The sequence below is a fragment of the Haemorhous mexicanus genome, chromosome 22 (genome assembly GCF_027477595.1).
Source record: "Haemorhous mexicanus isolate bHaeMex1 chromosome 22, bHaeMex1.pri, whole genome shotgun sequence".
NCBI classification, from domain to species: Eukaryota; Metazoa; Chordata; class Aves; order Passeriformes; family Fringillidae; genus Haemorhous; species Haemorhous mexicanus.
In genome coordinates, this window is record NC_082362.1 from 6,555,978 (window position 1) to 6,575,002 (window position 19,025).

At 42.0% G+C, this 19,025-nt stretch overlaps 1 protein-coding gene across 1 annotated transcript; it reads right to left on the bottom strand.

The window, feature by feature from the left end:
• Positions 1-29: 29 nt before the first annotated feature.
• Positions 30-17,193, bottom strand: NCBP3 (nuclear cap binding subunit 3). Its single transcript, XM_059865798.1, has 13 exons — positions 17,005-17,193; positions 15,367-15,432; positions 14,528-14,633; positions 13,518-13,643; positions 11,440-11,568; positions 9,144-9,217; positions 8,161-8,269; positions 7,284-7,383; positions 6,879-6,985; positions 5,539-5,824; positions 4,719-4,876; positions 3,399-3,563; positions 30-2,893 (listed from the first exon to the last, which is right to left on the bottom strand). Exons 1-13 carry the CDS (start codon positions 17,155-17,157, stop codon positions 2,658-2,660), a joined length of 1,815 nt encoding a protein of 604 aa, XP_059721781.1. The 5' UTR covers positions 17,158-17,193; the 3' UTR covers positions 30-2,657.
• Positions 17,194-19,025: the final 1,832 nt, after the last annotated feature.

The following is a 19,025-nucleotide window of genomic DNA, read 5'->3' on the forward strand; positions in this document are numbered from 1 at the left end:
TTTAAAATTTCATCCTCAACACCAAAGTGTTCAGTCAGTCTGAGGAACTATTTATCAAAAATCCACATTTTCCAAACAGCAAAAACTTCCTACAAGAAGGACTAATGTGGTGCTATAACAAATAATCTAAAATTCAGATCCTCCAGCAAGAGCCAAAGCCAACATTCTCGGTTTTTTTTCAATTTTCAACATAAACACATTTTAGTGAAATACACAGGTCCCGTCTCCCTATCAAACATCAATTTCTGCATCAAATTCTTGTAGGTGATGACAGCTGGGAGGTGAGTGAAAGATCACATTAGCTAAGGATTGAACAGCTGAACACAAAGAGAAAGGAACAAAATTCTCTTTGCAATCTCTTGATCAAATGGATGGCAGTTAAAACGTTCAGGAAAAAGCACTGAGTTAAAATTCAGAGTTCATTTTTAATTACCAAATCCCTGGCTCAGGTAACCAAGGAAGCCCAAAGGATTCCTGATACCAGCACTCTGTACATTGTAAAAAAGCAAAACCAGGCACGCTCAATTACAAAACCCTCTCTAAACAATAAACCTCATTTTTTCTTGCAGCTAAGCTCCTGTGGGCCCAATATCACACAGAAACCCCCCCAAAACCATAAAACCACAGTCCAGACCAGCGTGGGGGAACTTTTAAGGCAGATTTCTGACAACCTGGAAGGCAGAAGCAGAGTTAAGGGGGTTAGAGGACTGTGCTTGGTTTCACACAGCTTTTAGATGACCTAAAGAGATTCTCTATTCCCACCAGTTTATCCTCCACCAGGTTTAAATTAGGAATATCGACATGGAAATACCAGGCAGGGGTTCCCAATAATCCAGCTTTGGTGCATGAGGTGTTGATTCCTTTCAGGAAAAGGAAAGGTCCCAATGGATTCAAAGCAGTGACACAACACAAAGGTTTGCTGGCAAAAAGACACCAGTGAAATAAATTTTATCAGGATCTGGGGAGATGGGAGTGATTCTCTGGGAAAGCGTGGGGAGAGGGTGTCAGTGAAAGCACACGTTTAAAATGAGTTATTACAGTGATCAGACATTGCAGGCATTTCTCTCAACAGTACTTTTATGAGACATTTATATATTCAATAATTAAATATAAAATCAAGGATGAGTGTCACAAAACAAGGAAAGAGTAAGGCTTGAAGCCTGGTCAGCCCCCAGATTGCCCCTTCAGTCACTGTGCCTGTCATTTGACCTTTCATTTGACATGCTGCTATCCTCACACATCATAAAGCATAAGAAAAGTTAATTTTGCAGATTCCTTGCTGAAATCTCAAACCTACCTCAACTTAGTACAAAAACAGGGGGGGACAGAAAAATAAAAAGTGAAGCAGTTCCTTGTTAGAAAGCAGAAATGGGAAGAGAAGTTCACAGATATTTTAGACTGACAGAACCAAGGAACAGGGACAATGCAAACAGATTTCAGACTATTAAAATGGTTTTGCTACCTGTTGTTTACCTGAATGTGATGTGCTGCATTATTCCTCACTCAGAATTACTGGCAACATGAAAAAAAAAAAAAAAAAATAGCAGCTGCACACTGATCAAACCCTTGTCCTACCCAGGGAGGGGTGAAAATGTGCAGGTAAAAAAGCTGAATGGAACAAGTCACCCATGTCCACATCCACGTGTAATATACAGGAAGAACATCGAAAATATTGACAGGAGACAGTGATCCTAAAGTTTTCCTTTTCTCTTTCACTTCTACATAGATAGAACAGCACAGAGGAGAACACCACTAGAGCTTTCACCGTGGCCAATGGGAAGATTCTCACAAATATAAAAAAGCTTTCCAGCTGTTGGATAGATTGCTTCAGGACATAATCCAGGTGGAATGACAGGAATATAATCTCTCCTCGTGGAACAACAGCAAAAAAAAAAAAAAACAACAACCCCCAAACCCTCAGGGGTTTACACAATTGTCAAACATCCAACTTTGCAGTCCTGAACATCTTAATCCCTGCTGCAGCAGAATGTGGCATCACCAAAATAAATGAGCAGGATTCCTTGGATTCTGGTGGTGCCACTGGGATACCTACAGGGAACTTAACAGTAATAAAATGTGTAACTCAGGTTTACATTCAGTGTGTTGGAGGAAGGGAGTGTGATAATCAATCCCTTCATGCTTTATCCTTGCTGGCTGCCCACCCAGGAAGCTTTATTGTTATTACTTCAAGAGGAAAGGAAAGGTGTTGGTAAGAGCCAGAAGGGCAAGGCAATGATCTGGATCATGAAGTAAATGCCCTGTTCTTTGGATGAGGTGTGTAAAACATTTTGTTCAAAGCCTCCATGATGAAAACATCAAGAACAGAAAAGGTCTCCTTAAAAATACAGAGCATTTCTGCCTCATCTTTTAAGTTCAAAGCTTGGGGGAGAAAATGTTTTGCTACAATTCACTACAGGTTTGCTGTCATAACCAGAGATGACAATGCCCTACAGAGCACAGGGCCAGCCACAGACTCCAGACAAACGTCTTTGCTTTAGGTTTCAAGTGGTTTGTTTATGCCTCTCTTGTTGTAGAAAAGGATCAGAGTCACTTCTGGAACCTTCACTGCAGAGTCTTTGCCAGTGTCCAGCTTTTGGGCAAAGGGGATCCTGCCAGGCTGCAGAGGCAGCACCTGGAGGGTCAGGCTGTGAACCCAGTCATGATTCAGAGTCTGAGCCAGAGCTGCTTTCCCGGCTGATCTCGATTTGTAGGGAGGGTAAATGATCCAAGCGACTCTTTTTTTGCCTGGACTGTTCTTTTTCCTTGATGAGAGCACCCCAAACCCTCTGCAGCTCAGAGTCATCTTCCTCTGGAGATGCCACAGAGTTTTCAGCTTTCTCTGGAGTCTTTTCCTGTGCCTTCGGAGCAGACCCCAATCTGGTCCATAAATTACCTAAGCAGATGAAAAACAAACATTTTAAAAAAGCCCAAAACAGACAGGACTGAGAAGAAAAAGCCAAGGAACCAATTCTTAAACTCACAGCAACTCTTCAAACCCTTCCTACTCCTCCCACCTCAATATTTGGCATGGAACTGATTATGTTTTGAAGAGTAATTGAAATTAAGCTGCAGGAGGCTCAGGGCAGCCTTGTTCATTGTTCCCCATCTGCAGAGGATGTTTAATTCACACCTCCAGTGCCCCTGCATTCCTGACACTTGTTTTGGTGCCCACAGTTTGAAAGCAGTCCTTGATCTCCAGCACACCTCCATAAAAACACTGCTCCCAAAACCCCCCAGCTCCTCCCTACATGTATTTAAATTTCAAAGCTCTGAACAAACATTTGCTAATTTATCCTGAATTTCTTTCAACTTCACCCCTCATGGCTTTCTGCTGGGATTTCTCTTGGACTCCAAAGCCAAAAGGAAATGCAGCAGAACATTTTCTGCACAGAACTAACCTGATTTCTTCTCTCTGGTGTCAGAGTAGAGGCCTTTCACATCTTGTTTGGGGATTCCCAGCCTGCTGTGCACATCTGAGATTGGTTCTCGACGAGGAGCACAGGTACTGCTTGGAGCTTTGATTTCTGGAGAGTGTGGCCTTTTTCCCAGCCTCTGCCTCACATCTGGGGATATTTTCAGTGATTAAAATGACAAAAAAAAAAAATCCTGTGGCATTTACTCTACCTCTGCCACCTCAGTTTATGCTCATCCACTATTGAAAGCAGACAGATTCTCTGGGTTTATATTTTCTTTAGCCTGTTCATTTAAGTCTTTCATATTGAGATTTCCTGGAAATTTCTGCAATACAATTTAGCCAGATTTCATTTCAGTTTTGGCAATAAATTTGACATTTCATGTTTTCAAGCTGTCCTCTGGCCAAAAGCTAAAACCTAAGTTATCCCATGGCCTGCTGCTTTCCTGGTGTAGCAGCAGAGTTTGTAAATATCCAGCAGGAGGGAAAATTCCATGAAAACTGGTCTGCCTTCAACAATTCTTTTCAGGTAACAGATACCTTGATTTAAAATTCTACCACTGCTTGGTATTTGGCAGAATAAAATAAAAAGAATACTAAAGATAATGATACTTAACCCTTCATGTAAATTTTGTATTCTGAAGTTTGCCTGGCTTAGTTGGATGTTCCCAATCTTACAGGAGGTCCAGACAAAAATATGAAGGCAAAGGGAATTTTAGGACCATGTGTCAACTTGTGAGAGGCCCAAAATGGGCAGGCAGGAAGGGTAAAATACACAAACATAATTTTGACATTTCATTAATACAAAAAGGTATGTAATATTATCTGACTGTTAAGTGAAAAATATGTCAGAAGCAGCTGAAATTATACACGTTTAAATTAAATAAGTTATTTAAGCTCAGAAATAAATCCTGCCAAATGCAAAACCACCTATATTCATGTAAAACACATTTTTAATGTGTATTTATGTGGTTTTTTAAGTGTAGTTAGTGTTTCACATTTGATTTTGGGCAGGACCTTCCCTGTGTGCTGTTTCTCAGCTGCAGAGAATCTGTGCCTCAAGGAGGGAGCAAATCAAGAAGGACGAAGTGGGGGGAGATTGGCACAGGCAAAGAAAATGGATGGAAATCAACAACTAAAAAAGCTTTCACTGAAGTGCACTTGATTCTTTCCCCAAAGCAATTCCCACCTCAATCTCTCAGTGAGGACAAACTGTGTGAATGCAGAGTTTATCTGCACTGGAGCACAGGTGTGGAATAAATATATTTTAGAGACAATTCTGCCCAGCAATGAGAGATAAAATCACCTGATTTGACAGTGCTGTTTGGCTGCCGTGGCCCAGAGTTATTCTGACGTTTCTCTTCCAACAGGAGCCTCACATCTGCAACTTTCTCCAAGGATCCTTTGCTGCCAATCCTGTTTTTGATGTTGCTGGTGGCTATGCTATCTGCTCGCATGGAATTCCTAAAAAAAATCAGAGATTTGATGTCCTCTAAATAAAATTCAATCTACTATAGTTCTAAGTCTTCTTATGTGGAAAATTACATGACAGAAAATAATAGTATCAGGATTTCTCTGCTGAGAAAAAGTAGTAAAAACAATGCTTAGAAGCTGTTCAAGCCATAACAATAATTCCATGAATACCTCAGTATTCATTTCAATGCAGCCTCAAAATTGTTGACATTATAATGAGTATAACCACGCCACTGAAGGGACACATATTATTTAATTCACCTACAATATATACAACTTTGGTTGGTAAGCCCATAATGACATAAATTCCTTTTTGTCAGTAACAATTGGGGGTTATTTTTTTTTCTGAGATAAAGAGCAAGGGGCAAAGAGAAAACAGAAAGAGGAGTTATTTTCCCCTGCTAATTATGATTGTTTGCATAAATTTATTTTGATTCTACTTTGAGTTTCATTATTTTTAATAAGCAAGGATAGAGAGATCTGCAGAAAAAGCTGTATTAAAAAATGTTAATTCTATTGAAAGCCTAGTTTCTGTATTGTTAGAAAATCTATATAAAATAATATCATTTTGCTACCTCACTCTTGGACGGCTCTGTCACTAAAACCTGGCAATCCCTCTTCACTGCTGCTTTTAAAGACTAAGAAACTTTTACCTAATATTTTTCAGCTGTGACTCCACCTCATCTGCATACATGGTCATCTTCATGCTTTTTTTGGGTGAGGGGGTGGAGATCATTTTGAGCTCCAGGTCATAGTCCATCTCATCCGAGTCGGAGGCGCTGGCGCTGGATCTCCGGGCGGCGCCACGCTCCCGCGCCTGCTTGAAAGCCTGCAGCTCATCCCGGTACTCCACCACCACCCTGTCATCTTCATCCATGTCCTGATCCTCCTCCTCCTCCTCTTCCTCCTCTATGGGCTCTTCAGGGACATTTACCAAGCCTGCAGCAAAACGCTTGTTCTGATCAAATGAATTTTAGAAAAACGAAACCTAAAGGAAAATCACCTCACTGTAATTAATGATCTCCTACAGATGAGTCTGAAGTTCTTTCAGTTCTCTCTTCTTAAAGACAGAGAATATTTTGCAGGGTATTTTAACTGGAATCAGTTAAAATACCACTTAATATGCCACTTATTGATTATTGGAATCAATAAGTGGCATAAAACTGCTACAGGACAAAATATCCTTGGTGTTCACTCCCTCAGAGGCCTGGCCAAGCACAAAGCTGGACAGAGTAATTAAAGCACAACTGCCTCTTGTAGAAGGTGCAGTTCTTCCTTGCTGAGCTAAGCACAATTCCCAGGATCTTACAGGGCTTAATGTGCCAGCTGCTGGCTCTGCAAAAATCCCTTCAAGTCCTGCAAGCAGCAATGCCAAAAAGAACACAGGTGTCATTATTATGAATTCATCACAGACACTGATTTAAATAGAAACAATTTCAATTTAGTCATCACCAGCACTCAGACATCTTGTCAGACAGCACCACATGACCAACATGGAAGATTTTCCATGAGATTTGTCACATCCATGGCTGTATTTTTAACAGGGCAATCACATTGCACTTGTCTCATGTCAGATTTTTATACCCATTATTTTTCTACTTTAGGTAGCAGATGAAGATATTCCAGCCTAATTCATAGAATTTTTTCATCTCTATTGTTCTATATTTAGAGATTGGGAGAATTGACTTAGCAAGTATGACAAATTGTCAAGAAGGCTGAAGAAGTCATTCATCCCTTCTTTTGGTCTTTGGTGTCACAGTCCCCATGCTCTAAATTTTATAGAAGAAAAATGTCACATAAAAAGCAGCAGCTATTTTGGGAAGCAATGAGCAGAATGAAGTTTCCGCCTCAGGAATTTCCTGTAAACTCTTAAAATGGGATTCAAATTTATTTTTTTAAGAAGACTTCCACACATCCCGTGGGATTGCTGAGGCACTGCTCCAGATCCTGCCCAGCCCTCCGTGTCCCAGTGTCCCCCCAGTGCCACCAGTACCTGAGTGCCGATGTTTGTAGGGGGGAGTCAAGCCCACATCGTCCCCAATCAGAGTCCTCTTCTTGATCACATCCCGGTGGATCCTCCTGGAATGGTACCTCCTCTTCCTGAAAGCAGACAGAGGCTGACATGGCTGGCACAGGAATTATGGCTCATTCACGACCCCTCAATCCTGCAATTATCACCTACTTCAACAGCAGACACAGGTTTACATCAGAGCTGGTCTGAACAGAAACTTTATTTGCACGGGAAAAGTCTCTCCATATAATTCACACTCACATTGCAAAACCATTATTTACACTGAAGCATCTACATAAACTCAATAGAAAATCTACAAATAAAAACAGTTTTAGATTAGCTTGTCCAATTACCTGCAATGTTCCAATTCCTCTGTCCAACACTCACCAAGAATTGCTAAGAATTCCTTTCATGCCTCCATAATTTGGATTGCCATATTTCATGTAATACTGGCTTCTCCTTGCAGCTCCCAGCTCCTTTTTGTCATCTGCAAAAAACATAAATTATAGGAATTTTTCCCTCTTAGAGTATAACTTACAGCACAGCATAAAAATAAATAACCAACCAAAGACAGAGAGTGAGACTGAGTGTGCCTTAAAATCAGAATTACTTCACCCTCCTCCAAGAAGGATTCAATTTTGTTTACACCTCTGGAATTTCTCCTACCACCACAGCTTTATTTGTGTCTAGAAACTTAATTCCAGGGAGACTGGATTTCTAGAGATCAGCTTAACAGGGCATTACATCCCCCTGTCACTGCTGCAGTTTCCACTCACCTTCCTCATCACCTTTCTTTTCTTAATGAATGTGCCACTTCCTGCATGGTCCAGAAATTATATGGATTTTTTAATTCATAAATAAAATGAGTATTTAGCAATAATTTTTACTTATCCCTCATTGGCATCTCAAGTTGTATCCATATTTATAAAACATGGAATTTACTTCTGGAAAAAGGCATCATTCCTATTCCATGGGATTGGGAAGAATGCCCTGTGCCCAAAATACAATTTCCAGTTACAATAATTTTCATACAACTGGAACTGGATATAATTGACACAAGAAATGTAGATTTATGGCAAAATTTGAACACCTAACAATTAGCAAAAAAAATCCCACTTTTATAAGAAGTGTCATTTTTTAAGTGTTAATAAGAAGTGTTATTTTATAAGGAGTGTTATAAATAAGAAGCAGGCACTTTGAGTCATTCATTAGCTAACAAATAAAAGTACAACAAGCAGTGAATTCAGAGTGCTTGGTCATTTACCTTTAGTAGCAAATCTCATGAAGAGCTTGTTTCCTTTAGCCAGTTTATTGGCAGGGCGAAGGTCATTACGCAGGAGGGAATCCTCTTCTACCTGGGAGAGGGCATCCAACTTTGGGGGCAAAAAAGGTATTTTGGACTCAAAAATCAAATGACTGTTGAACAAAAATGGGTTGCTTACAGAGAAGCAATCAAGTGGTTATGAAGAAAGTAATTTTTCAAATGATGTTCAAATGAACTCTGCTTTGTTTTCTTGACAGGCTGATGTTAATTTTTAATGTAAATTGCCCTGAAAATTTAAAATATTTCCTTCTCTTGTTCCACAACATTAACTCAGGTTATTAAATCTAGTAATTGTCAAATGACCCTATATTACTGACTAAAATGCAGAAAATAAATAGCAAAACTTGGGCACTGAAAAGAATGATTTTTTTCCCCTGTTTCATATCCAAATTATTTTATTAACAGATTCTCATGCCCTCACACAATGACTAAAAACCTTTCTTTTTCATTTATAGCTGCTTTATAGAAACTCAATTCAGACATCCATGATGTAGGAGTGTTCACTGAGCCATTCCTACAGGAAATCCTAATCACACCTATTATACACTCAGGCAGTGAGGATTAAATTGCTGCCAGGCCATCACTGTGTGTGCTGATTCTCACAGATCCATGGGCAGCCTAAATCCCATTGGGCTCTAAGCACTTTCCCTGCTGAAAGGTCATTGCCTTCCATTATTGTTCTCTCATTGCCTTCTCTCAGCAGAAAAGAGAAGCCAGGCTCACTCTTAAACTCTCCAAAATCTATTTTCACAAAGCACTTTCCATTGGGATTGTCACCACCTGCACTCCCTCTCACTCCCCACCTAATTTATTTTGATAATTAAATTGTGAATTGCAAATAGAAACCTAAAATGCTGTGAAAACTTCACACCAGCCAGAGCAGAACTTCCAGAGCAGAGTTTCCACTTCCCCTCTGTACTGACCTCCACATCACTGGGATTGTCATCCTCAACCTCTCCTTCTTCTGTCTCATCATCAGAGCTTTCCTCCTGTTTTTCTAAGGAAAATAATTGGGGAAAAAAACAAAACAAAACCAAGCTCCATTTTAGTGTGTCAGCCTCATTTGATTTATGATTACCTACATTGTCTGAAATCAGCCTGAAGGTGTTTTCCTTCCTCCTGAGCAGCCTAGGGAATAATCAAAGCAGTGAATGCCTATGGAAAAGTGGAGCACAGTGAAATTCAGAGCCCTGTGCCTGCAGCAGCACATGTGCATCATTAATTTAATTCTTTGAAAACAAATGAAACTGCACTGCCTGTCAGGATTTAGTGTATTCAAAATCAGAGATCAGCAAGGCCAAGGCACTAAAGGCACATAAAAGCCTTTCCTTCCATCTCCTTTTCAAATGCCTGCAAATATCCAATAGTAACAACTAATCAACAGCTTAAGAGAGAGAGAGTAGTAAAAAGGAAAAAAAATAACCTTAGTGACTCAGTTTTGCTGTGAAATACCTAAAAAATAAGAGCATGCTTCCAGAACTGTTAAAATTGTGAGCTGCTTTGATTTCTTAGTTCTTTTTAGCTCAGTGTAAGAAAATTTATGGTGATTTTTTTTTCCAAAGCCCCCAAGAAATAAAATATTGTAAAAAAGTAATGACTATGGACAGTTATGAAGTGTGATATGCCAATATCATTTGCAAAGATCTCAAAGTGCTTCATAGGCCTAAGATTAAAAAATCCTCTCTTTTATATTTCAGAGTTCCCTCTCTTAAATCGCTTCCAGCAACGGACTTAAAAACTTAAAATAGAAAGTGGCAGCTCTTCAAAAGATCCTGGAAAATATTCCTGAGTGAAAACAATAAAGCACAATTAACCAAACTGAAACCAAAGAGAGAATTGAAGTAAACAAATTACCCAAATTCAAACCAGAATAATTAAGTTCCAGCAGGGAGAGTACTCAGGCATTTTTCTCCCTCACAAATTAGAAGTTTCTCATAGCACAGACCAATCCTTTGCCTCCCTAAATGTCGAAGCAGCCCTGAAATTTCTATCTAAAAAAAGGAATGCAACCAAGCCAGATGACTCCAGGGTATCTGTATGGATCTCACACCTTAAGATGTAATTGAACAGTCTGTACTTTCTCTAATATCCCACTTTTCCAGAGGAACAGGAATAATTCAGATGACAGTTCTTATTTTCAGATGGGGTGCAATGATAATATGCAATTCATAGCAAGCAGGATTAAATATATATGTTTATGCTCCATTTAAGCAATGTCCCTAATCTCCAAAAATTTCCTAACAAGTCTTACTTGAAGCTTTATCAACATTTGGGCAAAATTAAAGTCACGTGGATGGCTGAGGAGCCACTGCTTTGTGGAGAAAAGGAGCAGGAAAAGGGGGTGAATTTGAAGAATCCATAAATTTAACAAAGCCTTAAACACCAAATTTCCCAGAAAGGCTTTTGGAAGAACTGCAGATATCTAACAGAGAGATTGGCTACTTGCATTGAAGTCATATATGGCATTTTTAAGCAAAATCTATAGAAAAGTTAATAAATATAACTTTTTTTTTTGCTCTGTATAATGTGATAGAGCACCTCCAACCACAGCACTCACAGCAGCCTAAGAGCAAAACTGCCCTCAGGTAGCAAAATTCTGATTTTAAACTTCCCCACTTAAAGGAAAATAAATTTACAACCAAGGCAGTGAGGTACCAGACTGATCACGACACTGACACACACTTTTGCTGCTCTGCTCTTTTATAACCAACCTTTTAATAACTCCTTTCTTAAAAGGATACCAGCCAAATTTAGAGCTGGTACACACCCTGCTGAAGTGATGCACTGTCACGCTGCTGTGAGGGATACACTTGAAGGATGGTGGTGCATCAAAAAGGGAATTAGCTGTGGCATTTCAAAAATAGGCCACTTTCTCACACCTGCTTTTTGCCCACTTTGCCTGCCTTTGTAGCACATCACCCAGAGCTATTTCTGTGCACAGGGCCCACTATAAATACCAGCTCTCAGTGTCAGCCTCATCTAACACGTTTAGTATCGACTGAATTACTGCTTTTGGTCTAGCTCCAACCCACCTTTTAAGAAGCAGCTTCTTCAAAAGGTTTCCAAGATGAAAGCCTTTTTTAAAGTGGCAGAATACATTTACCTGCAACTATATGATAGAAGCTCCTTCAGTAATTTAGGTTATGCAATACCCCAGCACAAGTTTAAAGTTTCATTGATTTAATGAGATGATGGCTGTATTTGCATATCTCAATCTACCTTTCTTGGTTTTTTCAGCTGTCTTCTCCTTGTTGTTTTCTCTGCTCTTTGTTTTCTCCTGATCAGGCAAGGAACTCATATTTATTAGAGCCCGTGTTGCTGTCACTTCATCAAGCCAGACCACATTACCTGGGACAAACAAACACAAAACCCAAATGCAGTCGGTGTCATCAAGCAGTCACATCTCCCCTGCCTTGCTGGAAGGAAATCAATGACAAAAACTCAGAAATGACAGAAAAAGCCATCAGATCTCTTGCAGAGAAGGTCATATTCTTTAACACACCTGATAAGCTGAAGGACACACAATTTTCAGCTTATTACAAAACACAAGAGCTGATCAAACCCCCAGAATCACTGAAATGCAAAACCACAGATTTGAGAGGCTTCCTGAAAACAGCAAATCAGGGCACTGGATGGGGGTCAGTGGATCCATGTGTTCCCACACACATGTGATTATGGCAGCAGCAGGGGGCAGGAATGAAGCCTGGATTCTTTTCCCCTTTGGCAATTGACAGAACCTTGGACTTTACTGCAGAATTCTGTTAATCTTTTCCATCAAGCAGGAATATAAGGGGAAATAGGAGACTGCTCCAGCACTTTGCACAGATTATAGAGTTCACAGGTTCTCAATATCATTTAGGATGTGCCTTAAGCATCACCAGATGGTACTAAAATATAACTTATTAGGCCAATTAAGAGCATTTCATAGATGTTGAAATTGAAAGAATTAAAACTGCTTAGAAACGGGATTTGAACAAAAGCTTTCTGCACTTGGTACAAATACAGCAACAAATGTCTCTGTTCTGCTGTTAAGCAGAGTGGATTCAGATATTAAGAAAACTGTACAGTGACCCAAAATAAGAGAATCTCTCTTTAATTACTCAAACAGACAAGAATTACAAGGTGAAGAACACCCAGTTATTAACTTCAACGATTGGTTAATAAATCTACATATTTTTCAGTCTGCCTCATCTCCCCATCTCCAAATTTCCAAAACCTTCATCATTTCACGTTCATCAGTTTGAAACACAGGACACTAAATCCACCTTTGCACACCTTAAGATGTAATTCAGTCGGGAATACTGAGTATTTGCCACGATGCAAATCTATGCTGAAAAGAAAAAGCTTTTTCTTGATATTTTCACCAAGTGTAGCTGACATGGTAACTCAGACACAGCATGAAAATTCACCATTAAAAAAGATGTGTAATAACCATAACTGGGTATTGTTACAACCCTGAAGCCTTAATTTTCACATGAATTTACCCATGTAGCATTTAAGAACACAGACAATGTTAGATTGTCTCAGATAGTTAAGCTGTGCATTTCCAAGCTCATGCCTCAGCACAGGTCCATCCAGCAGCTCTGACTGTAATTATCCACCCAGGGCTCATTGGGTTTCACATTTTCTATCAGCTTGTGCCAGTACTTCAAGCTGTCATATTCAGTGACTTCAAGGTCACCATCTATTTTGCCTTGCACTGGAACAGAATTTCTTCAGGGTCACTCCAGAGAATGAAGGTATTGATTCTCAGCTTTTAGCCATGCTTGTCAGTAAGTTTCCAGCTATTTGGAAAACCTGCACTGGCTCCTCTTTCTTTTTTTATTATTTCAGGCACATGTTTTGTAGCCACATGACAATTTTAGAGTATTCCAGTTGCATTTTCCATAGCAAAAATCTCTTCTACAGGCTTCAGTGTCAGTGAAGAAAGCACAACTCTCCACCACCTTTGATCTCACTCCCCAAAACAGCCCTCACCATGTGTACCCACATTGCTTCTCCAACCTATGGAAATCACACCCAGCTGCCACCTCCTTCCACCCACCCATTTCTCCTGGAGCATGCACTACACAAATATGGCAACAAATCATCTCCTCCTCCTCCTCCCAAAACCATCCCAACCTGCCCAACTGCACCATTCAATCACCCTCTCTCAGATATATTATTTATGTCAAGATGGAGATAATAATTTTAGACATTTTTCATAATTTTAGACATTTTTCTTTTTCCCCTTAGAGATACAGTTGTGACCAGGTTTAAATAAAGAAGTAAGAATTACAAATACTCTGTTTGCTTACATGAGGTGTCATCCAGCCACTCAATATGAGCAGGAGGATACTCTTTGAAATAGGCAAAGATGTCCTGGGTGCTCATCTCATCCACTCCACAAATGTAAATGGTGTCCAGCCTTACTTTAGGAATTGCTATAAAGAGGAAAAGACACAAAACTGGTAGTGATTCCAAGCTTTCAGATTAGTGCCATATGAGTTTATAAAGCAAATACTTTAAATAAACTAAAGAGGAACTAATTGAAGTGAAGCATGACATAGACCTTAACTTATTCTTCCACAATGCAAAACTTTCAATAAATTAAGAATTAAAAGAAGTTTCAAGCACTGGTAGATACAGAGATTGCACAGCAACCAAACAGCTTGAAAAACATTTTTTTTCCTCTTTGAACACTGCCAGAATTCTATCATTAAGTACTAAAGAGGTAGAACAAAACAAGGCCCTGCACAAAGCACTTCCACTTGTATCACCTGATGGGGAGCTGTTCCAGGCCACAGCTTAGCAGATCCAAGCTGCCAGCTGGAAAAAAAGCCTTGAGAACCAACTGGGTGCCAAAAGCACCAATCTGTTGTGCACACATCTCCTGGCTTCTCTTCCAGCCTGCCATCAGTGCAGCTTCACTGTGTGTACAGCAGAGTCTGATCTCCCTGTGCACAGGACACAGAGTCCTCCATGTGTACCCACACACTGCTTCAGGGCTTTTAGAAAGCATTTAAAGATTCTTAAAACAGCCCTGATCCAGAAGGTGAATCTTGGGCATTTAGCAGTAGTAAATAAGGCACACAAAAAATGTAATCTTTGTGCTGGGGTTGGTAAAACGAGGAGTGAAGTGGCAAGTGTCAAAGAGGTTAAAAATAATGACATGCAAATCAGGAGGTGGAACAACCCCAAAGTGACTCCTTCCAGCAGTAATCTGGCAAAACCTCTGGGAATGTAGGAAATATTGCAGGATAAATCAAGACACTGTGAGGCAGTAACTAAAGGGATCTTTCCCCCTGACTGCTGGATGAACTCGCACCTTTCTTCATCATGTCCCGGTCCAAGGCCACATTCCTCTGGGCCAGATTCACCTCAGCCCGAAAATGGAAACGTTTGGCTCTTTGCTCCTTCTTCTCAATTGCTTCCTGCAAAATGCAAAACAATGCACTCAAACAGGAGCCAGGAGCACACTCAACAAACTGCACTGAGGATACCTAAAACCTACCAGACAGCAACAATTTATATTAATAACTCTGTTAATTCTGGAGAGACCTGTAGGTTTCAGAATGCAGAAGTAATTCACAAGAATATTTCTGTGTCACAGAACAGTTTTTGTGTAGGTCCAGTAGTGGGAATCAGGAAAACAAGGTGGCTCAGAAAACACAGACTCCATAATGGAACAGGAACATTATCTAATCCTTACTAACAAATATTAAATAAACCCCCTCTTCTAAAAGAAGCCTTTCTACCACAGGCAAAATTCATCTTTGAAGATTACATAATTTTCCCCCTGTTTTTTTAATATATACAAAAATGTGAATTTGTCTCTCTGAGCATGCATTTAACACGGGAGAGCTGACTCCAGAGAATGTTTTAGACTGGCAACTCAGGCTCCTCTTATGCAGCTCATGAGCAACAGCCTGCCTGGAACTTGTGCAGTTTTGGGAACTGGCTGAGAAGCTCCTTGTTCTGCAGATTTTATTAGGCAGCACTATAGGTTTCTGGATCTTTGGAACACACACTGTGATCCCTACCAGCTGCATCATCTGAACACCAGGCTAAGCCTTTGTGCATGTTGGGAAAGAAAGAAATGAAATAGTTCCACCTCTCCAGTGGCAAAAATGACAAAATGTTGAAGAGCCATAGCACAAAAATTACCTTGGAGGTTACATCTATGCCAGTGATGAAACTTCCAGCTTTGTTTTCATATCTCCTACTGGTGTCCTGAAACAAAGCAAAATGGTGATGAAATCTCAATGAGCACTGAAAGCAACACACTTGTTACACTGAAAAAATCTACAAGATCATTCCTACAAGAAATAGATCCTCTTTTCCTACATCCCTGGACAGAGAGGCACTCTCATGTAAATGAAAGTGAAAGCACATGAACTGAACCAAACTTCCCACACTGTAAGGATTCTTTCCTTTGACAGAATTTAGTTTCTATGTCAGTTGCTGCCAAGCTTTTACTCTCTCAGTAATACAGGAAAAGTCATCAAACATCTTTCCCAAGTAAGACTTGCACAATTTTGGTTTGGGTATAATTTCCTTGTAAAACATGAGCAGATTTAACAGTGATACCTGACTACTGAAATGTCAGTTTGCAGCTTTTAACTTCATAAAGTGAGAACACCAAGCCATATCCACAATGAAACAAGTAACTTTTTATTCCTATCATTATTTCAACCCCAAATTCCAAATCCCAAGGTGAAACACTTCTATTTTGATACTGAGAGAGGGTAAAAATGAAGAATGAGAGGGGAAAAAATTACTAATTTCCTCTCTATCAGTCAGGACTGCTGAATTCAGAGAGGGACTAAACCCCAGAGCCCCAGGACCAATGACCCAATTCTGTGCCCTCCATTGTTGCATCTGTAAAACGGCACCTCTTCATTCTGACACTCTGAACTGGCAGAAGTTTGGAGCTGGAAGAACACCTCTTGCTTTCTTTAGGAGTAAACGTGTTCTTTACACTTGTGCTGCAATAATTACTTTGGCTAAAGAACCATTTCTAGAAGTAGGTTAGTCTCAGTTTAGAAAGCCCGAAGAACACACACACACACACAATCCAACCGCTTTTCTTAGTAACAGCACCAAAGTTCTTCTAATGCTGCCAAATGGCCAGAGTTACTAGAAAAGGAAAAGCAAAATAAACATGGTTTTTAAAGCTGAAACCCCACAGCGTCTGAGGTTGACTCAGGGAGCACAAGGAAGTACAGCACGATGCTGTCTCTCAGGCCACATGTTGTGCAAAAGCACAAGCACGTTGGTAGACCAGCTAATTAAAGATTAGCTTCCAAAACAATTTTCACCCAAGTTTTCAGAGCAAAAGATTACTTAGGATTTTAGAACTCTGACCCATTTTTAGTTGGTAAATCTAATCCTACTAAAACTTGTACAGAAACAATCAGGGAGAGTGAAAAAGGGCAGAAAAACATGGGGAAGGAAGCCCTCAAAGCCCGCTCGTCAGAGCCCACAGTCCCAGCTCTGCTACCCCGCGGTCAGCCCCTGTTCCCCGCTCCAGGTATTCATTCCCTGGGCTCCTCAAACACTCCCTGTACACCCTCCCACAGCCTGCTCCACACCCCAACGCTGCACCCCAAATCCTCTTCTCCACCGCTTCCTTTATTCCATTCCTTCCCGAGCACATCCCGCCCGCTTCCTTAGCGCTCGCCCCCGGGCCCCCTCACACCCCCGCTCCCCCATCCCTGCTTTTCCCAAGAATGCCCCAAAAGCCCCCACAGAGCGCTCAGACACCCCCAGCCGCCGGACCGAGCCAGCCCTCCCGGCCCTCACCGGGATGAGCTCCCGCAGCGAGCGCCTCACAGGGATGGTCTCCAGCTCTCCCTCTTCCACCTCCATGGGCTCGGGCTCGGCGCCGCGCGGCTCCGCCGTGGTCGTGCTCGCCTCCGCCTTCACCGAGATCCGCAGGCCCCGCACGGCCGCCATGGCTCCGCCAGGCCCGCCCAGCGCGGCCAGCGAGACGAGCGCGGGGCGGCACAGAGCGGCGGGGCGGCTCCGAGCGCGGAGAGCGGCCAGGAGCGCCGGGCGGGCGGAGCGCAGCGGCCCCGAGCGCCGCCCGCAGCACGGCCCGGCCCGGCCCGGCGGGCCCGGGGCACCCCCCGAGACCGAGCGGACCCCCCGAGCCAGCGGTACACCCCGAGCCCGGTGCGCCCCGAATCCAACGCATCCCGAGACCCAGCGGACCCCCCGAGCCCGGTGCACCCCCGGAGCCAAGCAGCCCCTGCCCGGCACATCCCGGAGCCGGTTCAGGGCCCAGGGGCTCAGGGTGGAGAACGGCCACAGAGACCGGGCAGAGGGCGGCCCTGCCGTGTCCCCGCGTACCCCCGGCCCCGGAAAGCGGACAAACAGAACTCAAGTCCTTTCCCCAAAAAAAAGAGGTTTTTTAACTATCTAAACTCTAATGTTCAATTTTCCCGTCCATACTAGCGGAATGTTACACCTGTGATAAAATCAAACTAATTCTCAGCTCGCAGTTGTCCACAGTGTTGTGTCCCATTGTTCTGAGGCTCAGTTATTCTCTTTGTCCCCTTGTCCCAAGGTGTTCAGGTTGTTCAGGAGAGCAATCTTGCCTCTTCTTGGCCTAAATAAACCACGTGCTTTCACCAGTCCCCATGAGACCAGTTCTTCATTTCCCTAGTGACACTAATCAGCTCCAGAGCCCTGCTCTAGCTGAGGACTTGCTCCTGCCTTGGCATCATTATTTCACACTACAATGGCCAGGCTACACAGCCACATCCCATTGTCATTGTGTGTTATCATTGCACCACTAAGAATTCTTATTACCTCTCCAGCTGCAGGACCCTTCCCTCCAGCTCAGGCTGTTCCACACCTCATTTCTGCACATCTTACAAATAAACCCTCTCCAGTCCATTTCCTGTGACATGCCACTTTCCCTCTGAACTGATGGTACCTCCCAGGAAAATTCAAACTTAGACTTTGTCACGAAGGCATTTCCCAGCTGGCAGCATAAAGGCTGCTCCCCTTACACAAAATCCAGCAGGATCAAGAGATCCTTCTACCCATCACTCACTCCAAGATTATTTATTCTCAAGTCTTCACACAGAATTCGTTACACAATGGCTCATGTCACTGTTCACCAAAAGTGCTGCATTTGGGGCTGGCATCCCACAGCAGCACCTGGCAGCAACTCCTGGCACAGGTGACACTTCCAAGCCAGGTGTGAAGCCAGGTTCCAGGCCACATGAGGTGAAGAAAAGGAATAAACAGGACACGGGCACCTCCTGTGAGCAGCTGAGCCTGAATAAGAGGGAACATTTCTGTGGAAAAAACGCTGTTTCTTCAGGTCACAGGGAAAAGAAACCAAGAGATGGAACTTCTCCTCCTTTAGTTTTAGTTTTCTAAGTAGGACACAGTATTGCCATGTGATCTAGACCAGCTTGACAAAGCCAAACCCTTCAAGGAGCAGTTGGGACAGGGTTATGTGACACCAGGTCACCTTGCACTGCTGTCAGCAGAGTGCAGATGAACCTTGGGCTGACCCAGGTGCTTCCTGATTTTGTTTCAACATCCCTTGGATGTCACCTCAGGCAGAACATTGCTGTACTACAGCCCTCCATACTTGGCACCTTTTCAAGATTGGCTCATTGCACTCAGCAAGAAACTTGCAACTGATTGACTGCGGCTTTAGACACATTGCCAAAATTTTAGAGCTTCTTAGGAAAAAACCCAATCTCTGGCCAACTGGTAGGGACAATAAAATCAGGAAACTAAACCTGGGTACCAGTGGGGCTTTTTTACTGATAGGTGAGTGAATAGAATATTTTCATAATATT